Source organism: Triticum aestivum, chromosome 1D (genome assembly GCF_018294505.1).
Source record: "Triticum aestivum cultivar Chinese Spring chromosome 1D, IWGSC CS RefSeq v2.1, whole genome shotgun sequence".
NCBI lineage: Eukaryota > Viridiplantae > Streptophyta > Magnoliopsida > Poales > Poaceae > Triticum > Triticum aestivum.
Window position 1 is genome coordinate 410,505,244 of NC_057796.1, and position 26,226 is coordinate 410,531,469.

The 26,226-nt window shown below is 48.7% G+C and overlaps 1 protein-coding gene across 1 annotated transcript; it reads left to right on the plus strand.

Moving 5' to 3' along the window:
• Positions 1-1,485: 1,485 nt before the first annotated feature.
• On the plus strand, positions 1,486-24,884 carry LOC123182469 (probable calcium-transporting ATPase 6, plasma membrane-type). Its single transcript, XM_044595037.1, has 7 exons — positions 1,486-1,876; positions 19,973-20,027; positions 20,124-22,060; positions 22,150-22,308; positions 22,899-23,070; positions 23,275-23,573; positions 24,115-24,884. The coding sequence occupies exons 1-7, from the start codon at positions 1,676-1,678 to the stop codon at positions 24,418-24,420; spliced, it is 3,129 nt and encodes a 1,042-aa protein (XP_044450972.1). The 5' UTR covers positions 1,486-1,675; the 3' UTR covers positions 24,421-24,884.
• Positions 24,885-26,226: the final 1,342 nt, after the last annotated feature.

Below are 26,226 nucleotides of genomic sequence, written 5' to 3' on the forward strand. Positions count from 1 at the left end.
AAAAACCGTCTCACGCAGGAGAATCCTGGCCTGGGCCAGCCCATGCAGCAAAAACCTTCTATACTGCGCTCTGCGCGCCGGGAGAAGACACAAAGCGCCCATTTGGGCCGGCCCATGTCCGGGAGGCCTGTTTTTAAATGTCTTTTTTATTTTTCGTCTTAGTTTTTTTCTACTTTAAATAATTTGGGACTTCAAAAAAGTTTAGAAAATGAACATTTTGAAATAATTTTTTTAATATTTCATATATGTTTATGGATTCAGAAAATGTTCGTGATTTTTAAAAAGTGTTCGCATATTAAAAAAGTTGCAATCTCGAAAACAAATGTTCAGGAAATCAAAAAATGTTCATGATTTTATGAAATAAAAAATATATTTAAAAATAATGAAATAGAAAAAATTCGCCAATTAAAGAAATGTTCATGAACTGAAAAATATTCCAGAAATTCAAAAACTGTTCATGACTTACAATATATGATTCATTAAATGTTCACTGATTTAAAAAACGACCATGCATTTCAGAAAATGTTCCTAAATAAAAAAATGGTCGTGAATTTCAAAAATTGTTCCACCAAACAATTTCCAATAAATGTTCCTCGTTTCTAGAAATGTTCTCCTATTTAAGAAAAATGTTTTGAAAATGATCACAATTTTAAGACATTTTTGCAAATAGTATAAATGTTCATGAATTCAAAAAATGTTCATTGTTTCAAAAACTGTTCAAAAATCTGTAAAAATGTTCATGAATTTAAAAAATGTTCACAATTTCAGATAGGCTCACGAGTTTAAAAAGTATTCATGATTTTCAAAAATTGTTCACAATTTCAAGAAAATGAGAGTGATAGTGTATCTCGTTGATGCAGCAAAACGTGGTCATGACCATTGAAAATTATGAGTTTTTTCTCCCATTGCAACACACGGACCATTTTGCTAGTAATATATAATTTGTACCACCCTAAAAATACAATATAAATTTTATGTTTGCATACATATTATTAATTTAATGTTTCATACTCTCTCCGTAAAGAAATATAAGAGCGTTTAGGTCCCTGTTTACAGAAGGAGTACATCACTATCTCATTGAAATACACTACAATCATTACAAGATGATATGCCGGTTCAGTCTCTTCGACGTGTGTACGTTGATAGGGTGAGTGTATGCACATATGTATGAGTGCTTGCGTATGTACTGTGTTAAAAAAAGCCAGCGCGGAGGTCTTGACTAGATGCGACGCAAATCGCAGCCTGGTGGACGACTCTTTTTTAGAGACGCAGCCTGGTGGGGACTAGTTAAATCAAGTGGATCGATCAAAAGCATCTTTCGGTCGATCTTATCACACGAAGACGGGCGTGTACATCAATCCGGATGTCCTTGTTTCCATACCGGTATTGACCGATTGGACGAAGTCGCGTAAACTCGCGTGGAAAGTTCATCCCCATCGCCGTCTCCCCGCCCGTACTATAATGCCTAATGCCTTTGCAGAAATGTAAGCGTCTCGATTCTCAAACTGTTCATTTGGAGGTCTCCCTCCCTCCCGGCCATAATAATATTTGGGATGTATATATATACTGCTTCCATGGTTGCGCTCCCTTTTTTCTGCTGACGAGACCGAGGAGAGAGGAGGGATACCAACGGAAAGCACGGCAGACAGGAGAGGAGAGGGAGGAGCAGACAGGCATGGAGGGAGGAGGGAGCAGCTGGACGAGCATGGAGGGGTATCTGAACGAGTACTTCCACATCCCGGCCAAGAACCCGCCGAGCGACGCCCGCCTCCGGTGGCGCCGCGCCGTGGGGCTCGTCGTCCGCAACCGCCGCCGCCGCTTCCGCGAGTTCTCCGCCCTCGGCGCCATCGACGACGCCCAGCGCCGCAGGATCCTGGTACGCACGCGCGCTCCTTCGCCCACCCACCATTTCCCTCCCTCCCATCTCCGCCTCTCCGGCCATCGATCGCTGCAGTCCCAAAGACAAAGAGGCCAGCGCCGCACGAATTGTTCGCCGCCGTCGCTTTCGCTGAAACTTGTTAGTTCAAAGCCTCTGCGAAAGTGTGAGGAAACTTCATCCGGACTACGTGCGTCGGTGACCATGGATCGATTCGTGACAAGGATATGCGTCCCGGTCTCAATCTCATGGTGGAAATATTCCCCAACTTGCAGCATGTGGTGTCGTGTCGCTCTTCCTTCGTTTGAATTGAACTGTGTCGTGGGAAGGTGGCTAGCTTGGATTCTGCACGCGTACGACATGTAGCTTGCACGTTTCGCCTTCCCTGGCTTGAATCCTTCTCGACCTCTCGTGGTCGAAGGCGTGTGTGTACTGTGTCCGTACCGTCCGGCTGGCTTTGCACTTGCACGACCAGAGAAAAATTCATGGTCAACTGCCACGGGTAGTTGAGCGCGCGCATAATAATGGGCTCATTCTTCATCCCTCAGAAAACAACTGCACAACCGCAGATTGTGTCATGGAATTCAATTCAAGTTGAGGTGATACAAGCATATACACTAGGGCAGGTAACGGCGGGGTCCATGCCCGCTGTTATATCCTCTTATATATTATTAAAGAGAAAATAAAATATTTTTGGGCCGGTCCTGTTTGCGGATGTTTAAAAATGGTCTCTCGACTTCAACACCAGAAAACCTAGGCTCTCAACTAAAAAATCAGATACTTTGGATTCCTTAAACACGTTTCGGTGGTTTGGGACGGCGTGACCCAGTTTTGTTTTAATCGTGATTCAACAGCCCCCCCCGCGCGCGCAACTCAAACGTGCATGAAGAACTTTGTGAAGGAGCTTGGAGAAGACAAGTACAATTCGCTCGATGTGGTCATAGAGGAGGCAAAATGAGCATATGGAGTCGGTGCGCCATCACAGTGACTTCTTCCATTTCCGTTGCCGTCATTGTATGACTATTGCGGGGAGGCCTAGGAACTACCTTGCCAAGGCGGCGCTTGCCATCGTGTTCATCCGTGGATTGTCGTCCATCTTCACAAATGCGTGCCACGTGATGAGCCTGGCCATGCCAAGCACCACCTTGGAGCTGCCACCGCCCATCATCTTTCCGACAAAGCCGCAGCTTCAAGAAATGATATCTCGCGCCGTGCAAGCATTATGGTTAGTTGCTGAGAAGCAACGCGACATGCCAAACTTATCCTAGTAGCAGCATGCCCCTCGGGTTTAGGGGCATGTTTGGTTGTGATCTGAGACTTTGGAGTATACATGTCTCAGTTGGGTCTGATTGAGGGATAACATGCAAAAAATCAACATCTACACCTCGTTTGGTTGCCCGCATCGAGGCTGCCTGCATTAGGGGATATGTTTCCGCACGGTGTTTGGCGTCATGCATTGTCTCAACTCATGCAACTACACGTTGTTTGGTTGCACACAGGCTGCGAGTTGTGCTAACCTTGTACCCTACGTGGTGAGCTTACCCGTTCGATCTTACACACGATGACAGCTAGCACACCAACGCCACATCACTGCAATGGCGACAAAACTGCACGATGATGACGAGCCCAAAGTGTTGCGCCGCCTTGCCAATTTCAACATTGCATGCCTGCTTTCGCACAAACTTGGAGTAAGCATCGTCTGCCGCTTGGCTGCTGTGCCGTCCCTTGTTGATTGGATGCTTCTCATGATATGTAAATCCCTAGAGCCCTCCTGATGAACACTACATGCAACTTGTCCTAGTAGTGCAGAAGAGCAACAGTTCAAGCAGCAAGCAGTGGAGCACACAAGCAGCAAGCAATGGAGCACACAAGCAGCAAGCAATGGAGCAGAAGAGCAACATTAAGCATGCATGATTATACGTCATAGCAAGTTCAACCTAGCTACTATGGTGTCATCCTGCCACCACATCCAAAAGAGGGTGTAATCCTACCACCACAAGTTTGCCGTAAGCGTGAGGGGTTAGTATATACCACCTCAGCAAAATATACAGATCATCAAGTAGTTTTCAAGCCCTAGCTACACAAAATGTACGTCGTCATTGTCATTGTCGGCACCATCGCCGTCGAGGATCATGCACGCAGTAATCAACACAAGAGGCAATACTAGTAGTAGTGCTTGCCCAGCCAGCTCCTGAGTCTAAGCACCATGTGAGCGTCTGCCATGGCAGCAAACCCAATACCATGGGCCTTGTTGTCCACCAGGTGGCTCAGAGCAGCCATGAGAGCCTCTTGGCTGAAGCCACCTTGGTCCATGACGGTGGTGTACAGGTCAGGATGGACGTCGATGGACTTGCTCTCCCATATGGCAGTTCCCACCTCCTTCACGGCCTTAGTCATGCTGGTGAAGACACTGATATCCTCCTCCATCAAGCCCCCCTTCTTGCTCTTCCTACCAAGCACAGGGACGTGCTCAAAGGGCTTGTCAGGGCCATCAAGGACTGCTTCTGTGTCCTGGGTGTTTGGGAACTCAGGCATGGGAAAACTGAGAGGCTCACCGGAGCCCATGGCATGCTTGCCGGCTTCCAGCCCAAAGGAGAAGATGTGCTGCATCTAGTTGTAGTTCTGGATGGGTGTGTTGAGGAAGTCCGCGTCTTCGGGTGGTCCTAAGAATGAAAAACAACGTTGTTAGTTGCGAGAAGCCAATGGTTGACAGGCTTAAAGCAAGGGGGGCGTGAGCTAACCGCGACGTGGCTGGTGTAGTGCTCTGCCTCTAGAAAGATCGAGCAAGTGTTCTGATCCCATGAGTCGCCGGTAATGTCTTTGAGCTTGGACAATGTGATCCATCTCGCTCTCCACTTCCTGAGGTGGTTGTAGACCTGGGTGGAGGTCACCTCCTCGCCACATAACTCGAACACCTGCTTCTCAATGATGTTCAAGTGCACCTACTTGAGGCCTTTGTTAGTCCTAGCCCCACTAGATATGAGCTCACACATCTTGTTAAGCATGAACGTGGACATGAACGACTCACTTCATGTTGTTCCACCTACCATCCTTCTCTGCCTTTGCAGCTGTCGTTTGTGCAGCAGCAGCAGTTGGCTCAGCGAGCACAAAGGGTGTAGGCACAAAACGAGGACCCATGCCAGAAACCTCAAACACATCTTAATCAGCAGGCATCTGGTCATCGAGGGGGGCTGGGAGTCCTCAACATTGGATGGAGGGTACTGGCTCTCGGACAAGACAATGGCCTGACTAAGATCTTGCGTTTGCGTGGTCATGTCCTACAATCGCAACACACATTGACAATAAGCATATCACACACTACTAGACAATTTAGCTCGACAAAGCACATATAAGCAGCATACATCACAACTAGCTACCAATCCATTGTGTTTGACACTATCCTAGCATGCAAATCCACCACCAATAGCTACCACAACATCACAATCTCACAGATTGGTACACGATAGAACCCTAGAATGCTACAAGATGCTCACAGATCAAACCCTACCACAAGCTCAAACATCAAACCCTACCACAAGCTCTCAGATCTAGCTACAACGAGTGCAGAGAAGGGGGTGATTGAACTCCTGCAGTTCGAGGGAGATGTGGAAACGGTTGGAGAAGATGAGGAGAGGAGTCTCCGCCGCCGTGGATCGCCTGCCGGAGAAGGAGCGTTGCTTACCTGCTCGTCAGTGCCGATGCATGTTGGAGGGAAAGCTCAAAATGGGGGAGATGGGTGGTAGGAGTTTTGGTAGTGAGGCGAAGGGGGCAATATAGGGTGACCCAATCACACCTCCCGTCGATTTTTTGGAGATGCGCGCGAGCTCGCACCATCTTCGTGGTCGCACGAGCTCAGCGCTGTTTTCCCCTCCCCTGCTTCGGCCGAGCCTGGCTCGCCAAAAACTACCGATTCAAGTGTTCCTAGCGGGCCCGGCTGGGAGCAGCTTTAAAGTTCGTGCTATGCGGGCCAAATAGTGTATGCGAGCAGTCGAATGGGCCAAATTCTCCCGCGCGGGCCTTGTTGGGCTCTATGCGACCTACTAAACACGCCCTAGATGGACGTTGATGTGGCAAGGTCAATAGTCATAATTTGTCATCATGTCAAGTTTGGTTAAGACCAAGCCACTACCATTACCCGTACCACTATGGCGGTGTGAGGGACCAAATATATATAGTTTTACAATTTGAGGACTAGGTTTTCCTAGTTTTGCGAGAGACCCTTTTTAGACTTACACAACAATTTTAGGAAGTCGTCAACGGAATGAATGCCATGTCGGAAATATTCTATCATGGTAATATAGGTGGCGATTATTATCTGAGTAAATTCCGTGTTTTACCTTACAAGCTGGAAACTGTGACAAAAAAAACTACCCCTGTTGAGGATATAGACCTGGGGGTCACCCGCCAGGAGGGCCGGGTTACTCCAAGGATCATTACCAGAAGCCCGGAGCTAAGTTTCAGGATAATGGGCCAGAGATGGGCTGAGACCTGGATATGGCTTAAAGCCCGTAGTTACAATCATTGTTATAGTAGACTTGTAGTGTAAGGCAAGTATTGTTTTAGAGCCCGAGCCGGACACTCTTATGAGCCGGCCGGGACTCTAAGGGCTGCTGGGCGTCAGCCTCCCTATATAAAGGGACGACCCGGCAGCGGTTTGGGGACGACAACAATCTCTCCGAGAGCCGGGATAAGTGTTTAGTTCCCTGGCGATCGTAACCCTAATCAATAACACCTCGAACTGGACGTAGGCTTTTACCTTCACCGTAAGGGGCCGAACCAGTATAAACCCTCGTGTTCCTTGTCCCGCATAACCCCTTCAAGCTTCCTAGTTGCGATGGCTCCACGACTAAGTCCTAGCCCAAGGACATCTGCCGTGACAATTCCACGACAGTTGGCGCCCACCGTGGGGCGAGCGCACGGTGGATTTGAGTTCTTGAAGGGCAGCTTCGAAGGGCTCAAGGGATACGCTGTGGGCCGGATGACCAAGAGTCGTCGCGGCAGGCTCTACATCGACGACGCGGACTGGGGCCCCGACGCCGGCTCAGTGGAGTACGGGTACCGGGTCCCCTTTGGCGGAATTCATGTCTTCATTGGCAAGATTGGTGAGCCGGGCCCCGAGCCGGGTCTCTGCGCCGATCTCATCGAAACGGCTCAGCGCGCCCGATCCGCCCGGGCCCGGCCTGCCTTAAAACGCGCTTTTGTGGGATGCATCCATGGAAGGCCCTCCGATCCATCTGGGTCTGGGGATGAGGCGGCCGCCGGCTCTGACGGCGAGTCGGCCGCTGATGAGTCAAACTCGTTGTACCAACTTCAAGATGGCAGGCTCATGAGTTATTCCGATGGCAACAGTATTCCGGACCTTTTTGAGCCGCCAAGTCAGGTCGGAGTTTTTATGGCTGGTGCGCAGCCTGTTCAGAACCCCGCTACCGGATCAGAAAATCCGGAGCCTTCCCCGGCTCAGGTGCTGATGGATCTCACAGATAAGATGACGGCCCTGTTAACTGCCACGGTTGACCCGGCAGATCAAGCCCAGCATGACGCGGAGGTGGCACAGTTAAAATTGGATCTGATGAAAGCAAAAGAGGATCTTGCAGCAGAAGGGATCAGGCTGGCGGCGGAGCGGGCGGCTCTCGACGCCCGGGCTCAGTTGATTCAGGCGCAGTCCTTCCAACTCACGATGGATCAGAACGCGGCCAACGAGGTCATGAGAAGGAGGCATCAGAAGGCCCAGTCTCGACTCCCGCCGGTTTACGATCCGCGCAATCTATTCAACACGCCGGGTGCGGGATCCAGTAACCCACCAGGGGTCATTGCGCCCGGGTCGGGACCCCTTATTCAGCCACTAGTAATGGGGCCTCCCCAGGCGCCCCCTGCCCCGCCTCAGTATGTGCCAATACCCCCGGGTCATTACGATAACCCGCTGGAGAACATGGTAGCAGCGGCAGCACGACTGGCGGCTCTTCCCGTTGACGGCAATTCTCCGGCAGCCGTGGAAACCCGCCGGGTCAGGGAACTCCTGCAGACGGCCCTAGCGCAGCAAGAGGCGTACTCCTACAGCCGGGACAGGATCCACTCAACTCCTCGCCCAGGCCAGAGCCCGAGCTACAGCCGGCACATGGTCTCGGCGACCGGCTCAAGTAATGTCCGACGCCATGGCCCGGCTCATGTTGGAACCTTCTACGCCGCAGACCAAGCACGGCAAGAGGCGGAGCAGGTGCCGCAATTGACGGCTTATCAGACCCCCCCGGCTTATCCAACGGCGTCCGTTGATGTGGGTATTTCTACCAGGACCGGGGGTGTCCCTTGTTTGGTGCCGGCCATCCGTAATGAACGTTTACCTAAGGATTTCAAGGGCCCTAGGAAGGTGCCTAACTATACAGCTGACTTACAGCCTGCGGCCTGGATTGAGAGTTATGAGATGGCCATGGAACTGCTAGAGGTCAGCGAGGCGGCCATGGCCAAATATTTCACCATGATGTTAGATGGAACTGCCCGCACGTGGTTAAAAGGGCTGCCACCGAACTCCATTGGGTCTTGGACTGAGCTGAAGGCCCGGTTCATTCAAAACTTCAAGGATACCTGTAGGCAGTCTATGTCAATTGTGGATTTGACTAACTGTAAGCAGCAGGAGGGCGAGTCCACGACCCATTGGGTTCGCCGGGTCAAGGAGATCATACATTCATCAGATAAGATGGACGCCGGCTCTGCAGTCTTGATGTTAGAACAGAACTGTCGTTTTGTGCCCCTAAAGATGAAGCTTGGGCGGCTTAAACGTGACTGCACGGATATGGGTACACTAATGGCGGCTCTTGTCAAATACGCTGATTCCGATGGTACCAAGGATCCCCCTTCAGATGATGAAAGGACAGGGAAGGGAAAGAAGAACGGCAATGGAAAGAGCCCTCAGTTTAACCCGGGGAATCAAGGAGGAGGCAAGCGCAAGGCCGATGGCAGCCTGGAGTTCGTAGCCAACACCCAAGGCAACAACCAGCGACGCAAGGGGAGGCCCCCTCCCCGAGGCGGCGGGTCAGGACCTTCTCTGGAGCAGCTGTTGAATGAACCTTGTCCGAGACACGGCTCTAGAGAGAAGCCAGCGACTCATCTGTGGAAGGATTGTGCTATCATGAAGGCCTTTAAAAACTACAATGGCCCGGGCGGCGGCCCAGGCGCAGGCGGCTCCGGCGCTGGCGGCTCTCATGGCCCGGGTGGCGGGTCAAATTCCGGTCCTCAGAACGGTCAAGGGGGCTTCAATCAACAGTCTGGTCAGGGTCATCAACAGCAACAGGGGGGTTATCAGACCAACCCGAAGCAACTTAGCGGTGGACAGTATCACGTGTTCACCACTAGTTTGTGCAAACGAGACGAGAAGCTTCACAAGAGGGCTGTTAATTCTGTTGAGCCGGCGGTTCCACGCTACTTACGGTGGTCGGAGCAGCCCATAGTGTGGAGTAGGGAGGATCACCCTCCCCGGGTGGATAACCCGGGCCACCTGGCCTTAGTAGTGGCTCCTCAGGTGGGAGGCTATAAGTTCACAAAGGTACTCATGGATGGAGGCAGCAGTATCAACATCCTCTATTATGAGACTTTCCGTCGTATGGGGCTAGTTGATAAGAACCTCAGCCAGTCAAATACTATCTTCCATGGTGTGGTACCCGGTAAGTCGGCTTATCCAGTCGGCAAGATCGAATTGGAAGTGGCTTTTGGTGATGAAAACAACTACAGGGTGGAGAAGTTGACCTTTGAGGTGGTCAAGATAAGAAGTCCATACCATGCTATATTCGGACGGCCGGCTTACGCCAAGTTCATGGCACGGCCGTGTTATGTGTACTTACAGCTCAAGATGCCGGGTCACAATGGGACCATTACAGTTCACGGCAGCCGGAAGGTGGCTCTGGAGTGTGAGGAAGGTGACGCGGCTTATGCAGAGTCTGTTTGTGCCACAGAAGAGTTGAAATTTTATAAAGACAATGTTGACCCAACAGATATGACCTCTCTGAAAAAGCCAACCACGGAGAATGAACCAGCAATGAAGTTTAAATCAGCCGATGAGACTAAACTTGTTGATTTTGTTCCAGGTGACTCGTCTCAGCAGTTCAGCATCAGTGCAAATCTGGACCCGAAATAGGAAGGCGCGCTCATCGAGTTCATCCGTGAGAATAGGGACATCTTTGCATGGAAACCTTCTGACATGCCAGGTGTACCTAGAGAACTCGCTGAGCACACTCTCAATGTGGATCCAAAATTTAAGCCGGTCAGACAGTTCCTTCGACGGTTTAACGAAGAGAGGCGGAAGGCTATTGGTGAAGAAGTGGCCCGGCTTTTGGCGGCCGGGTTCATTGTTGAGGTTTTTCACCCAGAGTGGTTGGCTAACCCGGTGCTCGTACTTAAAAAGAACGGCACCTGGCGGATGTGTGTGGACTACACGGACTTGAACAAGGCGTGTCCGGCTGATCCTTTTGCTCTCCCCCGTATCGATCAAATCATTGACGCCACGGCAGGTTGTGCACGCTTAAGTTTCTTGGATGCTTATTCCGGGTATCATCAGATTAAGATGGCAGTTAAGGACCAGGAGAAGACGGCGTTCATCACTCCCTTTGGAGCCTTCTGCTATGTGTCTATGCCCTTTGGACTCAAGTGTGCACAGGCGACTTACCAGCGTTGTGTGCAGAATTGCCTTCATAAGCAGATCGGGCGCAATGTTCACGCTTACGTGGACGACATTGTGGTTAAATCCATCAAGGAGGAAACCCTGATAGATGACTTAAGGGAAACCTTCGACAATCTCCGGGTCTATAAGATGATGCTTAACCCGGCCAAATGTGTTTTTGGTGTTCCTGCAGGCAAACTATTGGGCTTCTTGGTTTCTGACAGGGGCATTGAGGCTAACCCAGAGAAGATCAAAGCTATCACTTCTCTAGCTCAGCCGGCATGTATAAATGACGTTCAGCGTTTGGCGGGTCGCATCGCTGCGTTAAGCCGGTTTATAAGCCGTTTGGGTGAGAAGGCTATGCCCTTATATCAATTGATGAAGAAAACTGATAACTTTGTCTGGAATGATGCAGCTAATACCGCCTTCGAGGATTTGAAAAAGCAACTGGCAGAGCCCCCCGTCCTTGCTGCTCCGGTTGATAAGGAGCCCTTGCTACTGTATGTAGCGGCAAACGCACGAGCTGTCAGCGTGGCTATTGTGGTGGAGCGCAAGGAGGCAGGTAAGGAGCATCCGGTTCAGCGGCCGGTTTATTATGTCAGTGAGGTGCTCATTGAGTCCAAGCAGCGGTATCCGCATTGGCAGAAGCTCGTATATGGGGTATTTATGGCGAGCCGGAAGCTTAAGCATTACTTTCAAGGTCATCCCATCACTGTGGTCAGTTCCGCCCCTCTCGGTGATATTATCCAGAACAGAGAGGCTACAGGGAGAATTGCTAAGTGGGCTATAGAACTTGGACCTCATGACCTCAAATATGTGCCACGCACTGCTGTTAAGTCTCAGGCCTTGATAGATTTCATCAATGATTGGACAGAGTCACAAGTACCCGAGCAAAAGCCGGATAACACTTATTGGACTATTCACTTTGATGGGTCCAGGCAGCTGGAGGGCTCGGGGGCTGGTGTGGTCTTGGCTTCCCCTAAAGGTGACAAGTTCCATTATGTGCTACGGTTGATGTTTCCTTGCACTAATAATGCGGCTGAGTACGAGGCTTTGCTCCACGGTCTTCGGGTGGCTAAGGAGATGAGCTTAAGCCGGCTGAGGTGTTTTGGTGACTCAGACTTGGTGGCTCAACAAGTATCAGGCACCTGGGATTCTAAGGATCCTCTAATGGCGGCTTATCGCCGCAAGGTTGATGCCATTGCCGGGCACTTTCAGGGATATCAAGTGGAGCACATTGACCGCAGGAAGAATGAGGCGGCTGATGCTTTAAGCCGGCTCGGCTCTCAGCGAAAGCCGGTGCCGCCTAACACTTTCCTGGATGTCCTATATAACCCTTCGGTTAAGTTGCCTACAGAGGAGGACTTGGCTATCCCTGACCCGGAGGCACGACTGGTGGCGGCTCTTCATATCACACCAGACTGGACAATGCCATATCTGGCTTATATAACCCGGGGAGAGTTGCCTGAGGATGAAATTCTGGCCAGGCAAATAACCCGGCGGGCTAAGTCAATGATTGTTATCGATGGCGAGTTGCATCATCGCAGTGTTTCAGGGGCATTCCAGCGTTGTATCTCCCCTGAGGAAGGTCAAGAGATCTTGCGCGAGATCCATGAAGGGGATTGTGGCCATCATGCCGGTTCAAAATCTCTTGTGGCCAAGGCTTTCCGTCATGGTTTTTATTGGCTGACGGCTCACGCTGATGCAGAGGACTTGGTCAGTAAATGTGATGGCTGCCAAAGGTTCTCCCGACGGGCTCATGTGCCGGCTCAGGAATTGAGGATGATCCCGATCACTTGGCCCTTTGCGGTCTGGGGGCTTGATATGGTCGGGCCTTTTAAACGGTCCAAGGATAAGAAGACCCACCTCTTGGTGGCAGTGGACAAATTCACGAAGTGGGTGGAAGCTGAGCCAGTTAGCAAGTGCGATGCAGCCACGGCGGTTCAATTTATGAAAAAGGTGATCTTCCGCTTCGGCTTTCCACACAGCATCATAACAGACAACGGCACTAATCTGTCCAAAGGCGCTATGGAGGAGTTTTGTCAAAGAGAGCATATCCGGCTTGATGTCTCTTCAGTGGCACACCCCCAATCCAATGGTCAAGCTGAGAGAGCTAACCAGGAGATTCTGAAGGGCATTAAACCCCGGCTCTTGGTCCCTTTGCAACGGACGCCAGGTTGTTGGGTGGAGGAGTTGCCCTCCGTTTTATGGAGCATCAACACTACTCCTAACAGGTCTACAGGCTTCACGCCTTTCTTCATGGTTTATGGAGCAGAAGCAGTTCTCCCCAGCGACATCCGTCATGATTCACCTCGTGTGGCGGCTTATGTTGAGACGGATAATGAACAGGCGCGCCGAGATGCTCTGGACTTGCTGGACGAACAGCGTGATGTGGCAGCCGCCCGTTCAGCGATTTACCAACAAGACCTGCGCCGTTATCATAGCCGCCGGGTCAAATCCCGGGTCTTCCAGGAGGGCGACCTGGTGCTCCGGCTCATCCAGGATCAAACAGATGCACACAAGTTATCCCCACCTTGGGAAGGGCCTTTTGTGGTCAGTAAGAACTTGCACAACGGGTCATATTACCTCATTGATATCCGGGAGCATAAGGACTCACGTAAATCTGAGGAGGAGACCCGTCGGCCGTGGAACATAGCTCAGCTTCGGCCTTACTACACTTGAGCTTCCGACTCTTGTGATGTACATATTTATCTCAGCCATGTATATATTATGATAAAGCAATAAAGCAGGACCTCTGTCCTTTGCTCTCTTCCAAAAATGTGTGTTGTTACATGCTGACTTACAGAAGATCCGGCTTATGATCATCTTCGAATCTAGCTGTAAGCAGTAAAGTCGCTTGGGGGCTTCCTGTTCACACATGGGTCGTATTCGAACCAAAGAGAACATAGCTGTCGATACCCATTTGATTGGCAAAGTGCCGAGCTCATTGGGAAGTTGCCTCTGGTCATATTTGAATCATAGTGTAACCCCTCTGAGAACCGACGTGGATCGTATTCGAATCAGCGTCGTTAAACAAATTTTCAGAATCACTTGGGGGCTTCCTGTTCAAACATGGGTCGTATTCGAACCAAAGAGAACATAGCTGTCGATACCCTCTTGATTGGCATCGCCAAACCCACTGGGGGCTATATGATCGTATCCGAATCTTAGCTTAACCCCTTTGGACCGAGTTTCTGGTCGTATTCGAACCGGAAGCCCTTAAGTTTTTATATTTTACCACAAACTTGCTTTGATCATGTCAAAGTATGTACTGCCGGGTTTCACTTGCCGGCTTAATTTTGGTTTATCTTGTTAGTTGAGCATCATGGATGTCATCAAGACAAATAAATTCGAGTTAAGGTACCAACCGTGCTACCCGGGCTATTTAACCCGGAAGTATGCTTACAGGCTGTTAAGTGTGTCATCACAGCTATGTTCGAGTATAGTTAAGGACCGATCTTTTTTGGTTCGTATCCCGGGTTATCCATCTCAAACACCTGATTCTCAGGGCGGTAAGCCGCTTTGCGACTTGTAATTTGCCTTTCTATGCAGATATTTAAAGGCACTTTTTAAGGTTGAGAAGGACAAAGGGATAATTCCGACCCGGAGGAGCATCAAAAGAATGACTTCAAAGGATTTCAGCATTCATTACGTGCACGATGGCACGGCAGAGATAAATTGTTGCACCTACTCTATTACAAAAATCTTTCAAAGTTTCAAGGATGGGCGTTGTTTGGTGAGCCGCTAGCCGGTTTATGACGCCTGCTGAGTTGAAGTCCCCGGCTCATCTTCTGCTTCGGCTGATCCCAAGGCTTCGAAGGTCGACGACTTCCAGTTGATGCCGCTGAGAGCTTCGAACTGAGCTTCTTCGTCAATTAACCCGTCCGGGTTAATCTCCGGGGCAAAGGTGTGCTGGCGAGCCGGAGGAATCAGATTGATGGCTTCATAGCGAGGGGTTGGAATCCTCTGATTCTCCGCGTTGTATCCCGGCTGATACTTGGTTAAATCGGTGTCGTTCCCGATGATGGTGGCTACCGGGCGCACAGCTTTCACACAAGCCGCGAAGTCCTTCTGGTCGAACGCTGAGCCGTCTTCTTTCAGGCTGGGATAACCCAGGGCGATGTCTGCCGGGTCTAGCTCCGGCAAGAAGGCTTTGGCCCGGCTCAGTGCGGCGATTGCTCCGGATCTCGCGGATGCTCGTCGTAGCTCCTGGATCCGCTGCGGCAGAACTGCGAGCCGGCGCAGGACTTCGGCCAGATGAGTCGGCACTTCATTCGACAGGGCCACCACAGCTAAAGCCCGCTGTGACCCGGTGTAGAGCTGTTCCACCAGGGTGTACACGGCCTTTAACTTGGTGACCACGCTCTGGTTCAAGTTGGCGCTTCTGGAACCTGTTTAACAACATCAGATGACCCGGTGGTAAGGATGAGTTAAGAGATGTAAACATTCCAATGTGAATGAAAGCCGGTGAGGCGACTTACCGAAGATGGCAGCTACCATTTGGGACACTTGGCGCTTTAGACCGGAGAGCTCAGCGGTCTTCTCAGTAAGGGCCTTCTCCGCCTGTTCTGCCCGGGTCACCAGTGCAGTTTTCTCCTCAGCCCAGGCCTTCCGCTCAGCGTCGAATTCAGTCTTCAACTTTTCCTGAGCGGCGATGCTGGAGACAAACTTGGCATTTGCCTTTCGGGTCTCCATCTCTTGTGCCTTCAGCCGGCTCTTGAGATCCGCCAGGTCTGACTCTAATTTCTTGCCAACAGCCTGCATATATTTCCGGGTTATTAACAGTCATCCTATAAAGTCCCAAGCGCTTTCCAAGCAAAGACACTTGGCACTTGGGGGCTAATGCATATTGAACGTATCTATCTATGTACGGCCGGCTCAGTTCAGTAAGACGGAATCTAAAGTCTACAACATATTCAAGTATAAGTCCTAGACTTGGGGGCTAGAATGGCAAGGATCACTATGCGGAAAGTAAGAGAACAGCAGAAGGTTACCTCAGATTTGTGTTGGATCTGGTTGACCATGGCGATCTCGGCGTCCCGGCTCTTGTGAATCTGGCTGATATAGCTTGAGACGAGTTCTCCAATACTTAAGTCGGTATAGCTGGAGAGATCCAGATTCACCCGGTGGGGTTGTAGCAACTCCCCCCTTGCGGAGCATTTGGCCAGCGCGGTCGGCCTTCCCGGCTCAACAAACTCCGTCCGGGTAATTACCACGTCCGGGTCATTAGCTGGTGGGGCTTCAGGCGCCGTATCCATGGGAATGGTGGCTTCAGGGGTGGAGGCGACTGGCGGCTCTTGAGCCGTCGTCTCCGGCTCAGGCAAGTCGGGCACTCCGGCTGACCTGGTCTTCTTTACTCTTTTGGTGAGCTTTGCCTGGGCACTGAAAAGGCAGAAGTGTTAGGCATACAAAGGGTAAGTACAGACAGATAATGTAAGGAGATTGTTATTACCCGGGGGCAGTCTTGAAGGCCGGCAGACTTGACTGCATGGAGTCACCCGAGGAGGGGGAGGTCTCCTGGTAATTGGAGTCAGAAGAGTTGAGTGGCTGACGGATGACACCCGCCAACGGATGAAAAGGGTACAGGTGAGAAAAAACCTCAGTGCGGCGTTTCCTCGTTGCGTCGGGTAACCCAGTGGAGAGGTCGGTGTCCTTGCGGGCCCGGGTGTGACGCCGGCTCTCGTGAACCTGCTGCTTCAAAAGAAATTGAGGGTCTCGGTGAGCTAATCGATGGGAAAAGCTTACTTTCCGGGTTACCCTTCGGACTTTCAGCTGTGGTAAAGGCTCCGAGCCGGAGGAAAGTGATGTTACCTCTTCGACCACCGGGTTACTGGCGCCGGTGTCATCCTGTCAATAAGCAAGTGTTGATAAGGCGGACAGCATCAGACAACATATACTGCAAGAATTTAAAAGATTTAAGGGTTACCTCTGATTCGGAGCTATCGCTTAGTTGCAGCAGCTCCGAAGCAGTGGGTCTGTTTCCCTTTTTGCGAGGGGCGGCTCTCTTGGCGGCTTTCTTCGCCTTCCTGGCCTTCTTGGCCGCCTCGTGGTCATACTTGACCCGCCAGAATTTATCATCAGCCTGAGAAATACAGTAATGAGCTCTTAGTAAGATGACAGGTAAAACAAAATGGAAAGGTTAAAGTCAGCGGCTTACCGCTGGGGCTGGATTGGTCTTGCAGAACGGGGCTAGCCCGATTCTTCCACAGTCTGCCAGGCTCTCGTTTAAAAGAGCCTTGGTCTCTTCTTCAGCAACGTCTTCTGGAAGATCATTGCGACTGTGCCTCTGCGGGTCATCCTTTCGCCCGGTGTACTCACACATTAAGCCGGGGCGGCGGCTCAATGGGATCACCCGCCATGAGATCCAGACCCGGACCAGGTCAATTCCGTTCAGACCATTGCCTAGCAGGGCTTTGATCTTGTTGATCGTTGGAAGCAGAGGCTGGCGTTCTGCGGCAGTCAGTTTGTCGGATAATGGATGAGTTGGCTCCAGGCGCGTTGGGCGAAAGCCGGGCAGCGGGCTCTCATCAGCCGGGGACGTGTCTTGGCAGTAGAACCAAGTCATGTTCCAGTCCTCGGGGTGACTTGGCGGTTCTGCATAAGGGAACAGACAATCCCTGCGCCGTTGGATGGAGATGCCGCCTAACTCTAGACTTGGACCGTTTGCGCACTCGGTTTGGCGGTTCAAATAGAACAGCTCTCTGAAGAGCAGCAGACTCGGCTCTTCTCCAAGATATACTTCACAAAAAACTTGGAAGTTGCAGATGTTGGATATGGAATTGGGTCCTATATCCTGAGGCCGAAGATCAAAGAAGTTGAGCACGTCCCGGAAGAATTTTGAGCCGGGCGGTGCGAAGCCCCGGCTCATATGGTCGGCAAAGATCACTACCTCCCCGTCTCTCGGCTGTGGCCTTTCTTCGGACGGGTCAGGGGCACGGTAGGACATCACTTCCTTCTTAGGCAGATATCCGGATTTAACGAAGTTGGCCAGGGTCTCTTCGGTGACGCTGGATTTCATCCAGTTGCAAGTGATGGGAGCCTTGGGAGGCATGGTGACGGTTGGTGGTCTACGAGGAAGAGAAAAGTGTCCGGGTTAATTATAAGCCGGAGTATATCATTCAAGTTACAATGACGGCTTATGAAGGGGACTAATGGTATGTCTTGATACGGTGGGTTATCTAAGCCGTCGGGGCTTTCAGGATAAGTTGGTCGTCTACGGCTTACTGCGGTTAAGTCGGAGGATACTACAGAGCATGATTCTCTTTAAACCGGAAAGTTCTACGGCGCGTGTTTTCTCTAAGTCGGAAATATAAGCCGCCAAGATTCAAGGACTGCAGTTTTTACTAAGTGTGGTAAACAGATTTCACATATTACAGTAACTTTTTTGGATCAAAGTAGTCGGAGCAGAGAAAGTTTTCTAGACCTAAAAAACAGAAGCAGGGAGGTTCTTGAGATGGAACCCAGTCCTTATGCAGTAAAAAGAGGTGTTCTTGCAGAAGAAATGAACCTCAGATATCTACCGCGGTGGTTCTACACAAGCCTAAGGATCAACGGGGGCAGTGGCTACAGGGGTTACCGAAACTTGCGGTAACAGTGATGAACATGAAGAACACAGATGAACTCTGTCTTAGATCTATGCTAGTAAGGCAGAGGGGACTCACCGGAGCTGGAGAAGAGCAGAGGTCGCCGACGTTATCTGGTCCGAGTCAGGTTGATGCAGCGGCCGGGTTGAGGAAGACCAGGGGTGCGACGGCGGCGGCGGCAGAAGCTCGGGCAGAGGAACGGCAGTGCGAGGAAGAAGAAGGAGAATGTGAAGAAGAGAGTGCCGGGCCGGCCTATTTATAAGGCCGAGTCATAAGCGGGCGCGGGATTTGAGGAGGCCACGGCGTGGTTATCTCCCCCCTCACGGCGCCTCGATTCTCGGAAGGTCAGTAAAAGCAAAGATCCGTTGCGGATCTGGCGGAGTAAAAAACGGATTTAGTGCAGGATGACGTCACGGCGGATTACCCGGAGTCCAGAGGATGACGTCACTCCGGGTTATGACCTTCACATGAATGATAAGCCGGAGCTTTTTTCTGACTGCGGAGCTGAAGATTGACACGAGCCGGCTCAAGTCAATCTGGGGCCTAATGTTGAGGATATAGACCTGGGGGTCACCCGCCAGGAGGGCCGGGTTACTCCAAGGATCATTACCAGAAGCCCGGAGCTAAGTTTCAGGATAATGGGCCAGAGATGGGCTGAGACCCGGATATGGCTTAAAGCCCGTAGTTACAATCATTGTTATAGTAGACTTGTAGTGTAAGGCAAGTATTGTTTTAGAGCCCGAGCCGGACACTCTTATGAGCCGGCCGGGACTCTAAGGGCTGCTGGGCGTCAGCCTCCCTATATAAAGGGACGACCCGGCAGCGGTTTGGGGACGACAACAATCTCTCCGAGAGCCGGGATAAGTGTTTAGTTCCCTGGCGATCGTAACCCTAATCAATAACACCTCGAACTGGACGTAGGCTTTTACCTTCACCGTAAGGGGCCGAACCAGTATAAACCCTCGTGTTCCTTGTCCCGCATAACCCCTTCAAGCTTCCTAGTTGCGATGGCTCCACGACTAAGTCCTAGCCCAAGGACATCTGCCGTGACAATTCCACGACAACCCCATTGAAAGAATTTTTCATCAACGTGTATCAAATCTAAAACCTAAATACCAAAATGTTCCATGTTTAACCGCTTGTGACCCCTTGACTAGCATGGCTCGCCTGTCAAGCTAATGTGTAGATGGTTGAATGATGTCTTGAAGACTTAATATATGACGAAGATCCATTCAATTCAGAATTTAAAAGTATATAATTCAACATTTTATTTATAAGGGAGGATATATTTTTTGGAGAAAAGACTGGCACTAAGGTTTAAACTGAATTTTTGAAGTAAATTGGAATTAATTAAATTTTATTAAAATGAAATTTCCACAAAAAATCACAATATGTGTAGTATAATATATTATATACCTATAGGATTTTTAAAGTTAGATTAAAATCTATTAAGGATTTTTATGTTTGGTTTAATGTAACTGAAAATAAAATTAGGAATTTAAATATATTATAAAATTTGCATGAATAAGTATCACCCAGAATTTCAAGTTTTGCAACCAAGTCATCTGTCATTTACAGCTGACGCGCAAACCAATCTTATCAGAATGGGGCAAACAGTAAAAGATGGTATGTTCTGGTATTCAAGTTTTAAATCCTATATATTAGTGGCAAGTTCTTTAAATGTGGTCACTATCACTCTTGCCATCTTAGGGTGTCAAAAGTGGAATCTATTCATGTTATTTAGGCGGCTATATTTTTAGGCTACTTTGGTTACTGTAGTTAAACTACAAAAAAGAAGTGTTTCATATTTTCAGTATGAGGAAGTCAATTATTTATTTGGTCTAATTAGAGATGCTTATTTTTCAGGGAAAAGTCCAGGTTGTGATTAATGTGCACAGGGCAGCATTGCAATTTATCAATGGTGAGGTCTCGTCAACTGATCGTGAAGTAGCATGTGTCTTTTTATCTTGTCATAACTATTATGTTGATTTTCACTTTTTATCCTTTAACCACACAGGCGTAAAACAATACCACTTAACACATGAGCTCATTGAGGAAGGATTTTCTATCAGCCCGGATGAACTGGCAGAAATTACTGGCATGCGCGAAGATTCGACAATCTTGAAGCTGCATGGTGGAACCAGCGGAATATCTAGGAAAATCAAAGCCTCTCTGCAAGATGGTATCAATGAAACTGAAATAACAACCAGACAGAAACTGTATGGTACTAACAAGCACGCCGAGAAGCCCGCTAGAAGCTTCTGGATGTTTGTGTGGGATGCACTACATGACCTGACTCTGAATATTCTCATAGTGTGTGCTCTGGTTTCTCTGGTGGTGGGCCTAGCCACCGAGGGGTGGCCGAAGGGTATATATGATGGTCTTGGCATAATGCTCAGCATTTTGTTGGTGGTACTAGTTACTGCCTCCAGTGATTACAAGCAGTCAAGGAAGTTTATGGAGCTGGACCATGAGAAGCAGAAGATATATGTTCTTGTTACTAGAGATAAGAAAACCAAGAAGGTTTTGATCCATGACTTGGTCGTCGGCGACATCTTGCATCTTTCGATAGGTGATGTGGTTCCTGCAGATGGCTTGTTCATATCTGGCTACTGCCTACTGGTAGATGAATCTAGCTTGTCAGGTGAGAGTGAGCCAATTCAAGTTTCTGAAGAAAAGCCTTTTCTCCATGGTGGGAGTAAGGTGGTTGATGGGACGGCTAAGATGCTTGTCACTGCCGTCGGTTCACGTACCGAGTGGGGGAAAATCATGGGCACTCTTAGTGACAGTGGAGTGGATGAAACTCCTTTGCAAGTTAAGCTGAATGGCGTGGCTACGATCATTGGGCAGATTGGACTTGTGTTTGCAATTCTCACATTTGTGGTACTACTAGGAAGGTTCTTGGTTAACAAGGGAATGGCTGTTGGTTTGATGAATTGGTCGGCAAACGACGCATTGACAATAGTCAACTACTTCGCTATTGCCGTGACCATCATTGTGGTCGCAGTCCCTGAAGGTCTACCGTTGGCCGTGACCCTTAGTCTTGCATTTGCCATGAAGAAGTTGATGAATGACAAAGCACTAGTCAGGCATCTCGCGGCATGTGAAACCATGGGTTCAGTCAGTTGCATTTGCACCGACAAGACAGGAACTTTGACAACCAACCACATGATCGTCGATAAGGTTTGGATCAGTGATGTATCCAAGTCGGTCAATGGCGATGCTAAAATCAGTGAGCTAAAATCTGTAATTTCAGAAAGAGCTATGGCAATACTTGTACAAGGCATATTTGTGAACACCGGATCCGAGGTGGTGAAGGGAGATGATGGCAAAAGGACCATCTTGGGCACACCAACTGAAGCAGCATTGTTGGAGTTCGGCTTGACCGTAGAAAGAGATCGATATACTGAATACAATAAGATTCAAAGAGTAAGAGTAGAGCCTTTCAATTCAGTCAAGAAAAAGATGTCAGTGATAATACAGTTACCAAACGGAGGCTTCCGATCCTTCTGTAAAGGTGCACCAGAAATTATTCTAGAACACTGCAATGACATGCTGAACGGTGAAGGGGACATAGTACCATTGTCAGATATGCAGAAGCAAAACGTCCTAAACATAATCAATTCATTTGCTTCTGAGGCGTTGAGAACACTTTGCATTGCATTTCAGGACCTTGATGAGTTTTCTGACGAGCAAACTATACCAGAAAATGGTTACACGCTAATAGCGCTTTTCGGTATCAAGGACCCGGTTCGTCCGGGTGTCAGGGATGCAGTAATGACCTGCATGGCTGCTGGTATTACGGTAAGGATGGTTACCGGAGACAACATCAACACTGCAAAAGCCATTGCCAAGGAATGTGGAATATTAACCGAGGACGGGATAGCGATAGAAGGACACGAGCTTCATGATAAGAGCTCAGATGAACTGAGGGAGCTCCTGCCTAAAATTCAGGTTTACTTTTACTTAACATGCTTGCTTTCCACTAATTGTTTTATGGATCTGAAGGTCCAATGTTAGTTAAATCTACTTCCTAAGTACAGGTGATGGCCCGTTCGTTGCCTATGGACAAGTTCAAATTGGTAACAAGCCTGAAAAGCATGTATCAAGAGGTAGTCGCAGTTACTGGTGATGGAACCAATGATGCCCCGGCATTGTGCGAGTCAGATATTGGACTGGCAATGGGTATTGCTGGCACTGAGGTACTTCTTGATGTTTCTGTCTAATGTATGCTGCTTTAGGCTTCCATGATCACCATATGTTGAGTAACTTGTTCTTGAAAAAAGGGTCCAGTAGCTTCAGTTTGAATATCTACTGCAGAGCGCAGACATTCTGAAACTCTGTGTCAGTTGTCTATAAGAAATATTTTCTGTGTGCTTCCATGCTGTATTAACATTTCATAGATTAGTGATCCTTGACGTGTAACAGTAGGTGGGAGCCAGATTAGATACCCTATTAAATTTAAATAAGAGTGAGCACCTTGCAAACACTGTTCACTAGATAACTAAACTGACTTCCCTATTATGGATGGTTTGTAGACATGTTGCATATCTATGATTATTTTTTGGGTTCTATTGAGATGCACATTGCACAACTATGCAATTCAAAACCCATAACTGACAAAATCCAGTCTCATTTATTTTGCGTGATGTCAATTTCTGCCCTTGATTGAAACAATATTCATTTTGTATGGTCTTGAAAAAACATATACGAGTACTCATTTTACAGTACCATTTAAGCTGTGTATAAGACTTTGTTGTGATAAAGTATTTAACCATGCTATTTGATGCAGGTCGCAAAAGAGAATGCTGATGTTATAATAATGGATGACAATTTCAAAACTATCGTAAATGTTGCTAGATGGGGGCGTGCGGTTTACTTGAACATTCAAAAGTTTGTGCAGTTCCAGCTTACAGTTAATATAGTGGCTCTGATAGTGAATTTTGTCTCGGCGTGTGTCATAGGTATTTGCACACTCTCTACCAGTATGATATTCTTGATCTAACAAATGACTTCCTTGGAGCTTGTGTACATGTTGTTCACAGAAGGAATTTCTGTGCATCTTATGCGGAACGAAATTCATGTGCACCAACTTCTGGTCTTTCTCCTTAATCATGTAACTTTTCAGAACCATTCCATATATATTGACACTTTGAATTAACTTGCAGGAACTGCACCGCTTACTGCCGTCCAGTTGCTATGGGTTAACATGATCATGGATACATTAGGAGCCTTGGCCTTAGCAACAGAACCGCCAAATGAAGAGATGATGAAACGGTCTCCTGTAAGGCGCGGAGATAGTTTTATCACTAAGGTTATGTGGAGAAATATTCTTGGCCAGGCTTTGTACCAGCTCCTTGTATTGGGCACCCTCATGATAGTTGGAAAGAGACTCCTTAATATTGAAGGTCCAACTGCTGATAAAACGATCAACACTCTCATATTCAACTCTTTCGTCTTTTGCCAGGTATGTGGAGTTAATTTTACATGGAAAGATATTTGTTGCTTCTGCGTATTTTTTTTCAGCAAGGTTTCAAAGTCATCACATGTCATTATGCAGATTACTAATTATTTACTGTTTTCCTTGCGGATGAGATCACATACACAGTATTTAACTCAGTCATTGTTATTTCTCTCTCTATGTTCATGTGTTAAAATTAACCTCAAACTTATATGTAGGTTCTTTAGAAAACATGACCAAATGTTTGTATTACTAGTAGGTGCAAGCTTAATATATACAGTTCAGTTCTTTTAGTATTTATTTTTTGAATTTACCGTTCACCGGGTGCAGATGAGCCCGGGCTCAGAAATGGATATTCGGTTCTGGTTCTGTGGGCTATTTTTATTTGGAACTTCAGGTTTCATACTGTCCAATCATATTTGAAAATCTATGCGACAATGTACAAATATGGTCAATTAACTCAAAAATGAGATTTGCAGTGAAACTATAGGAATCAGTGCATCATTTTAACGAGGAATTTGCATTTAATATGCTGCCATGCTTCCAGGTTTTCAACGAAATAAACAGCAGGGAAATGGACAAGATCAACGTCTTCCGAGGGATATTCAGAAATTGGATCTTTGTCGGCATATTGACAGCTACAGTAATATTCCAAGTGATCATAGTGGAACTTCTTGGAACTTTTGCAAACACCGTGCCATTGAGTTTGGAACTATGGCTGCTCAGCATCGTTCTTGGCTCGGTTAGTATGATCGTCTCCGTGATCCTCAAGTGCATTCCAGTTGAATCTGGGAAGAGATTTGCCAAGCCGCACGGGTATGAGCTGATCCCTGAAGGCCCGGAAGCTCTCTAGTTTCAAGACGGTGCGCAAATTCAGCCATTTCGACCGTCTCAACCCTGTCAACCAGTGATCAGGATCTCTTGTCTGGGTTGCTTTGTCAGTTTAGTTATGACGAAGGAAAAATGACCAGATAAGTTTAGAATTTGGAAGTTGGAAACAGGGAAACATGGAGCATTAGATCAGTTCAAGTATATAATGGGTGAGGGTGTACATTATGGTTTCAGTACATAGCTTCAATTGGACTTGTCACGGTTTCTGCTTTTGCAGAGTGTGGATTGGAATTTGGAAGTACATACGTAACAGTTTTGTTCAGGATGGCTATATTAGGTGAAGAACTCCTTGTAGAAATACCGGCATCTATTGTGATGTGCGGCCGGTGCTATGCATCTTCCATTCATGTGTAGATTGTAGTAAGTTGTAACTATTCATGTTTGGAGATAAATCTGAATAAGAGGGTTTGCGCCTGTTTCCAACAATTTTCTCTGCCTGGTTGATCCAGTGATATCCTTTTAATAGTTCTTTTTTCTGACAGATATATGTATGCATAATGTGTTATCTGTGAAAGGTTTAAAGATGACTAAAGGTCATGTGTAGAAATTTTACGCACATGTTTGACCTTACATGGTTACTGCGGACATCCATAGCTACACAAACTGCAGGGAAAAAAAATGATCTAACAATACCTGAGCTTCACATCATATTAACACAATATAAGATGCCTTTGTTTTCTAAAAAGCTGCCCGTACGAGTCCCCAATCTTCAAAAGAACACACTCAATGCCTTCAAATACTTTAGAAATTATTCCCACAAAAAAGCACGTTAGAAATTATAAGTAGCAGTATGAAACTAATAAATGTAAAATACATATACTTTAGAATCCGAGGATGCTGACCACCCCCTGGCGAGTTGTGTGGAGTAGTTTGCATCATCCAGTCAGATTCTTAGCTGGATTGGTCTTCCAGCTGTCACCTCCCTTGTTGGTCCCCCTCTCGCGACCCCCGCGTTGCCTCCCTGGCGGCTCGGGGGAAAAACCCTAGCCGCCGCGGTTCATCCCCCTCCCCTTCTAGTCTCACCGCCGATGAAGGGGACCTCCTGGCAAAGGCCGGGCCGACCCCAAAGAGGGTGCCGGCGGGGCACTTGTCCCTATGGTGGCGTGGGCGCACGGGGCACTCGGCCCGGCAGCTTGGAGCTGCGGGCGGCGGCAGCCACCGCCACGGGATGGGCGCGGCGGCGCTCCAGATCGTGGCGCGTGGCGCCGACTGCGGCCTGGGCGTTATCCCAGCTCGGCGGCCTTGGCTCAGTCTCCTGGATATGGGGATCCCTTCTTCGATCTTTGGCCCTGGGTTGGGCTTCCAGGTCAGGTGCAGCCAGGGAGGCGGTGCAAAGGCGGCGGTCGCTCAGGCTGCGCGTTCGCGTGGTCATGGCGGCCGGCCAAGAGGTGGCGGCGGGTCTGCTCTCAGATCTGTCCGGTGGCGAGTTTGGAGTGACAAGACAGCCGGTGAAGACCGAGCCTCGACTATGGTCATGGTGGACGATGGCGTCGTCCCTTGGAATTGTTACCTTGTTGAAGGCATCGTCATAGCATGTCGCGTCGCTCCTTTCGCCCTGCTTAGGAGGAACCCCTAGATCTGTTATCGGATCGGAAGATGGCAACGTCTTGCGCCGCGCTCCTTGCTGGAGGCATCGTTGTGGAGCAGGTGCCGACTCGAGTGCAAAGGTGGTGGAGCAGTGCTTCATCCTACACATTGAGGGTGACGGATCTCGGCGGCGTGGCACAGTGAAGACTCGGTGTTCGATGTGTGGCAATGGACTCGCGCA

What these genes read in the sequence shown, in the direction of transcription:
- LOC123182469 (XM_044595037.1), top strand. Translation starts at nt 1,676, where the DNA reads ATGGAGGGAGGAGGGAGCAGCTGGACGAGCATGGAGGGGTATCTGAAC. An exon ending in CCCAGCGCCGCAGGATCCTG is followed by an intron (nt 1,877 to 19,972) that starts GTACGCACGCGC and finishes CTTATTTTTCAG; the next exon opens with GGAAAAGTCCAGGTTGTGAT. An exon ending in AGCATTGCAATTTATCAATG is followed by an intron (nt 20,028 to 20,123) that starts GTGAGGTCTCGT and finishes TTAACCACACAG; the next exon opens with GCGTAAAACAATACCACTTA.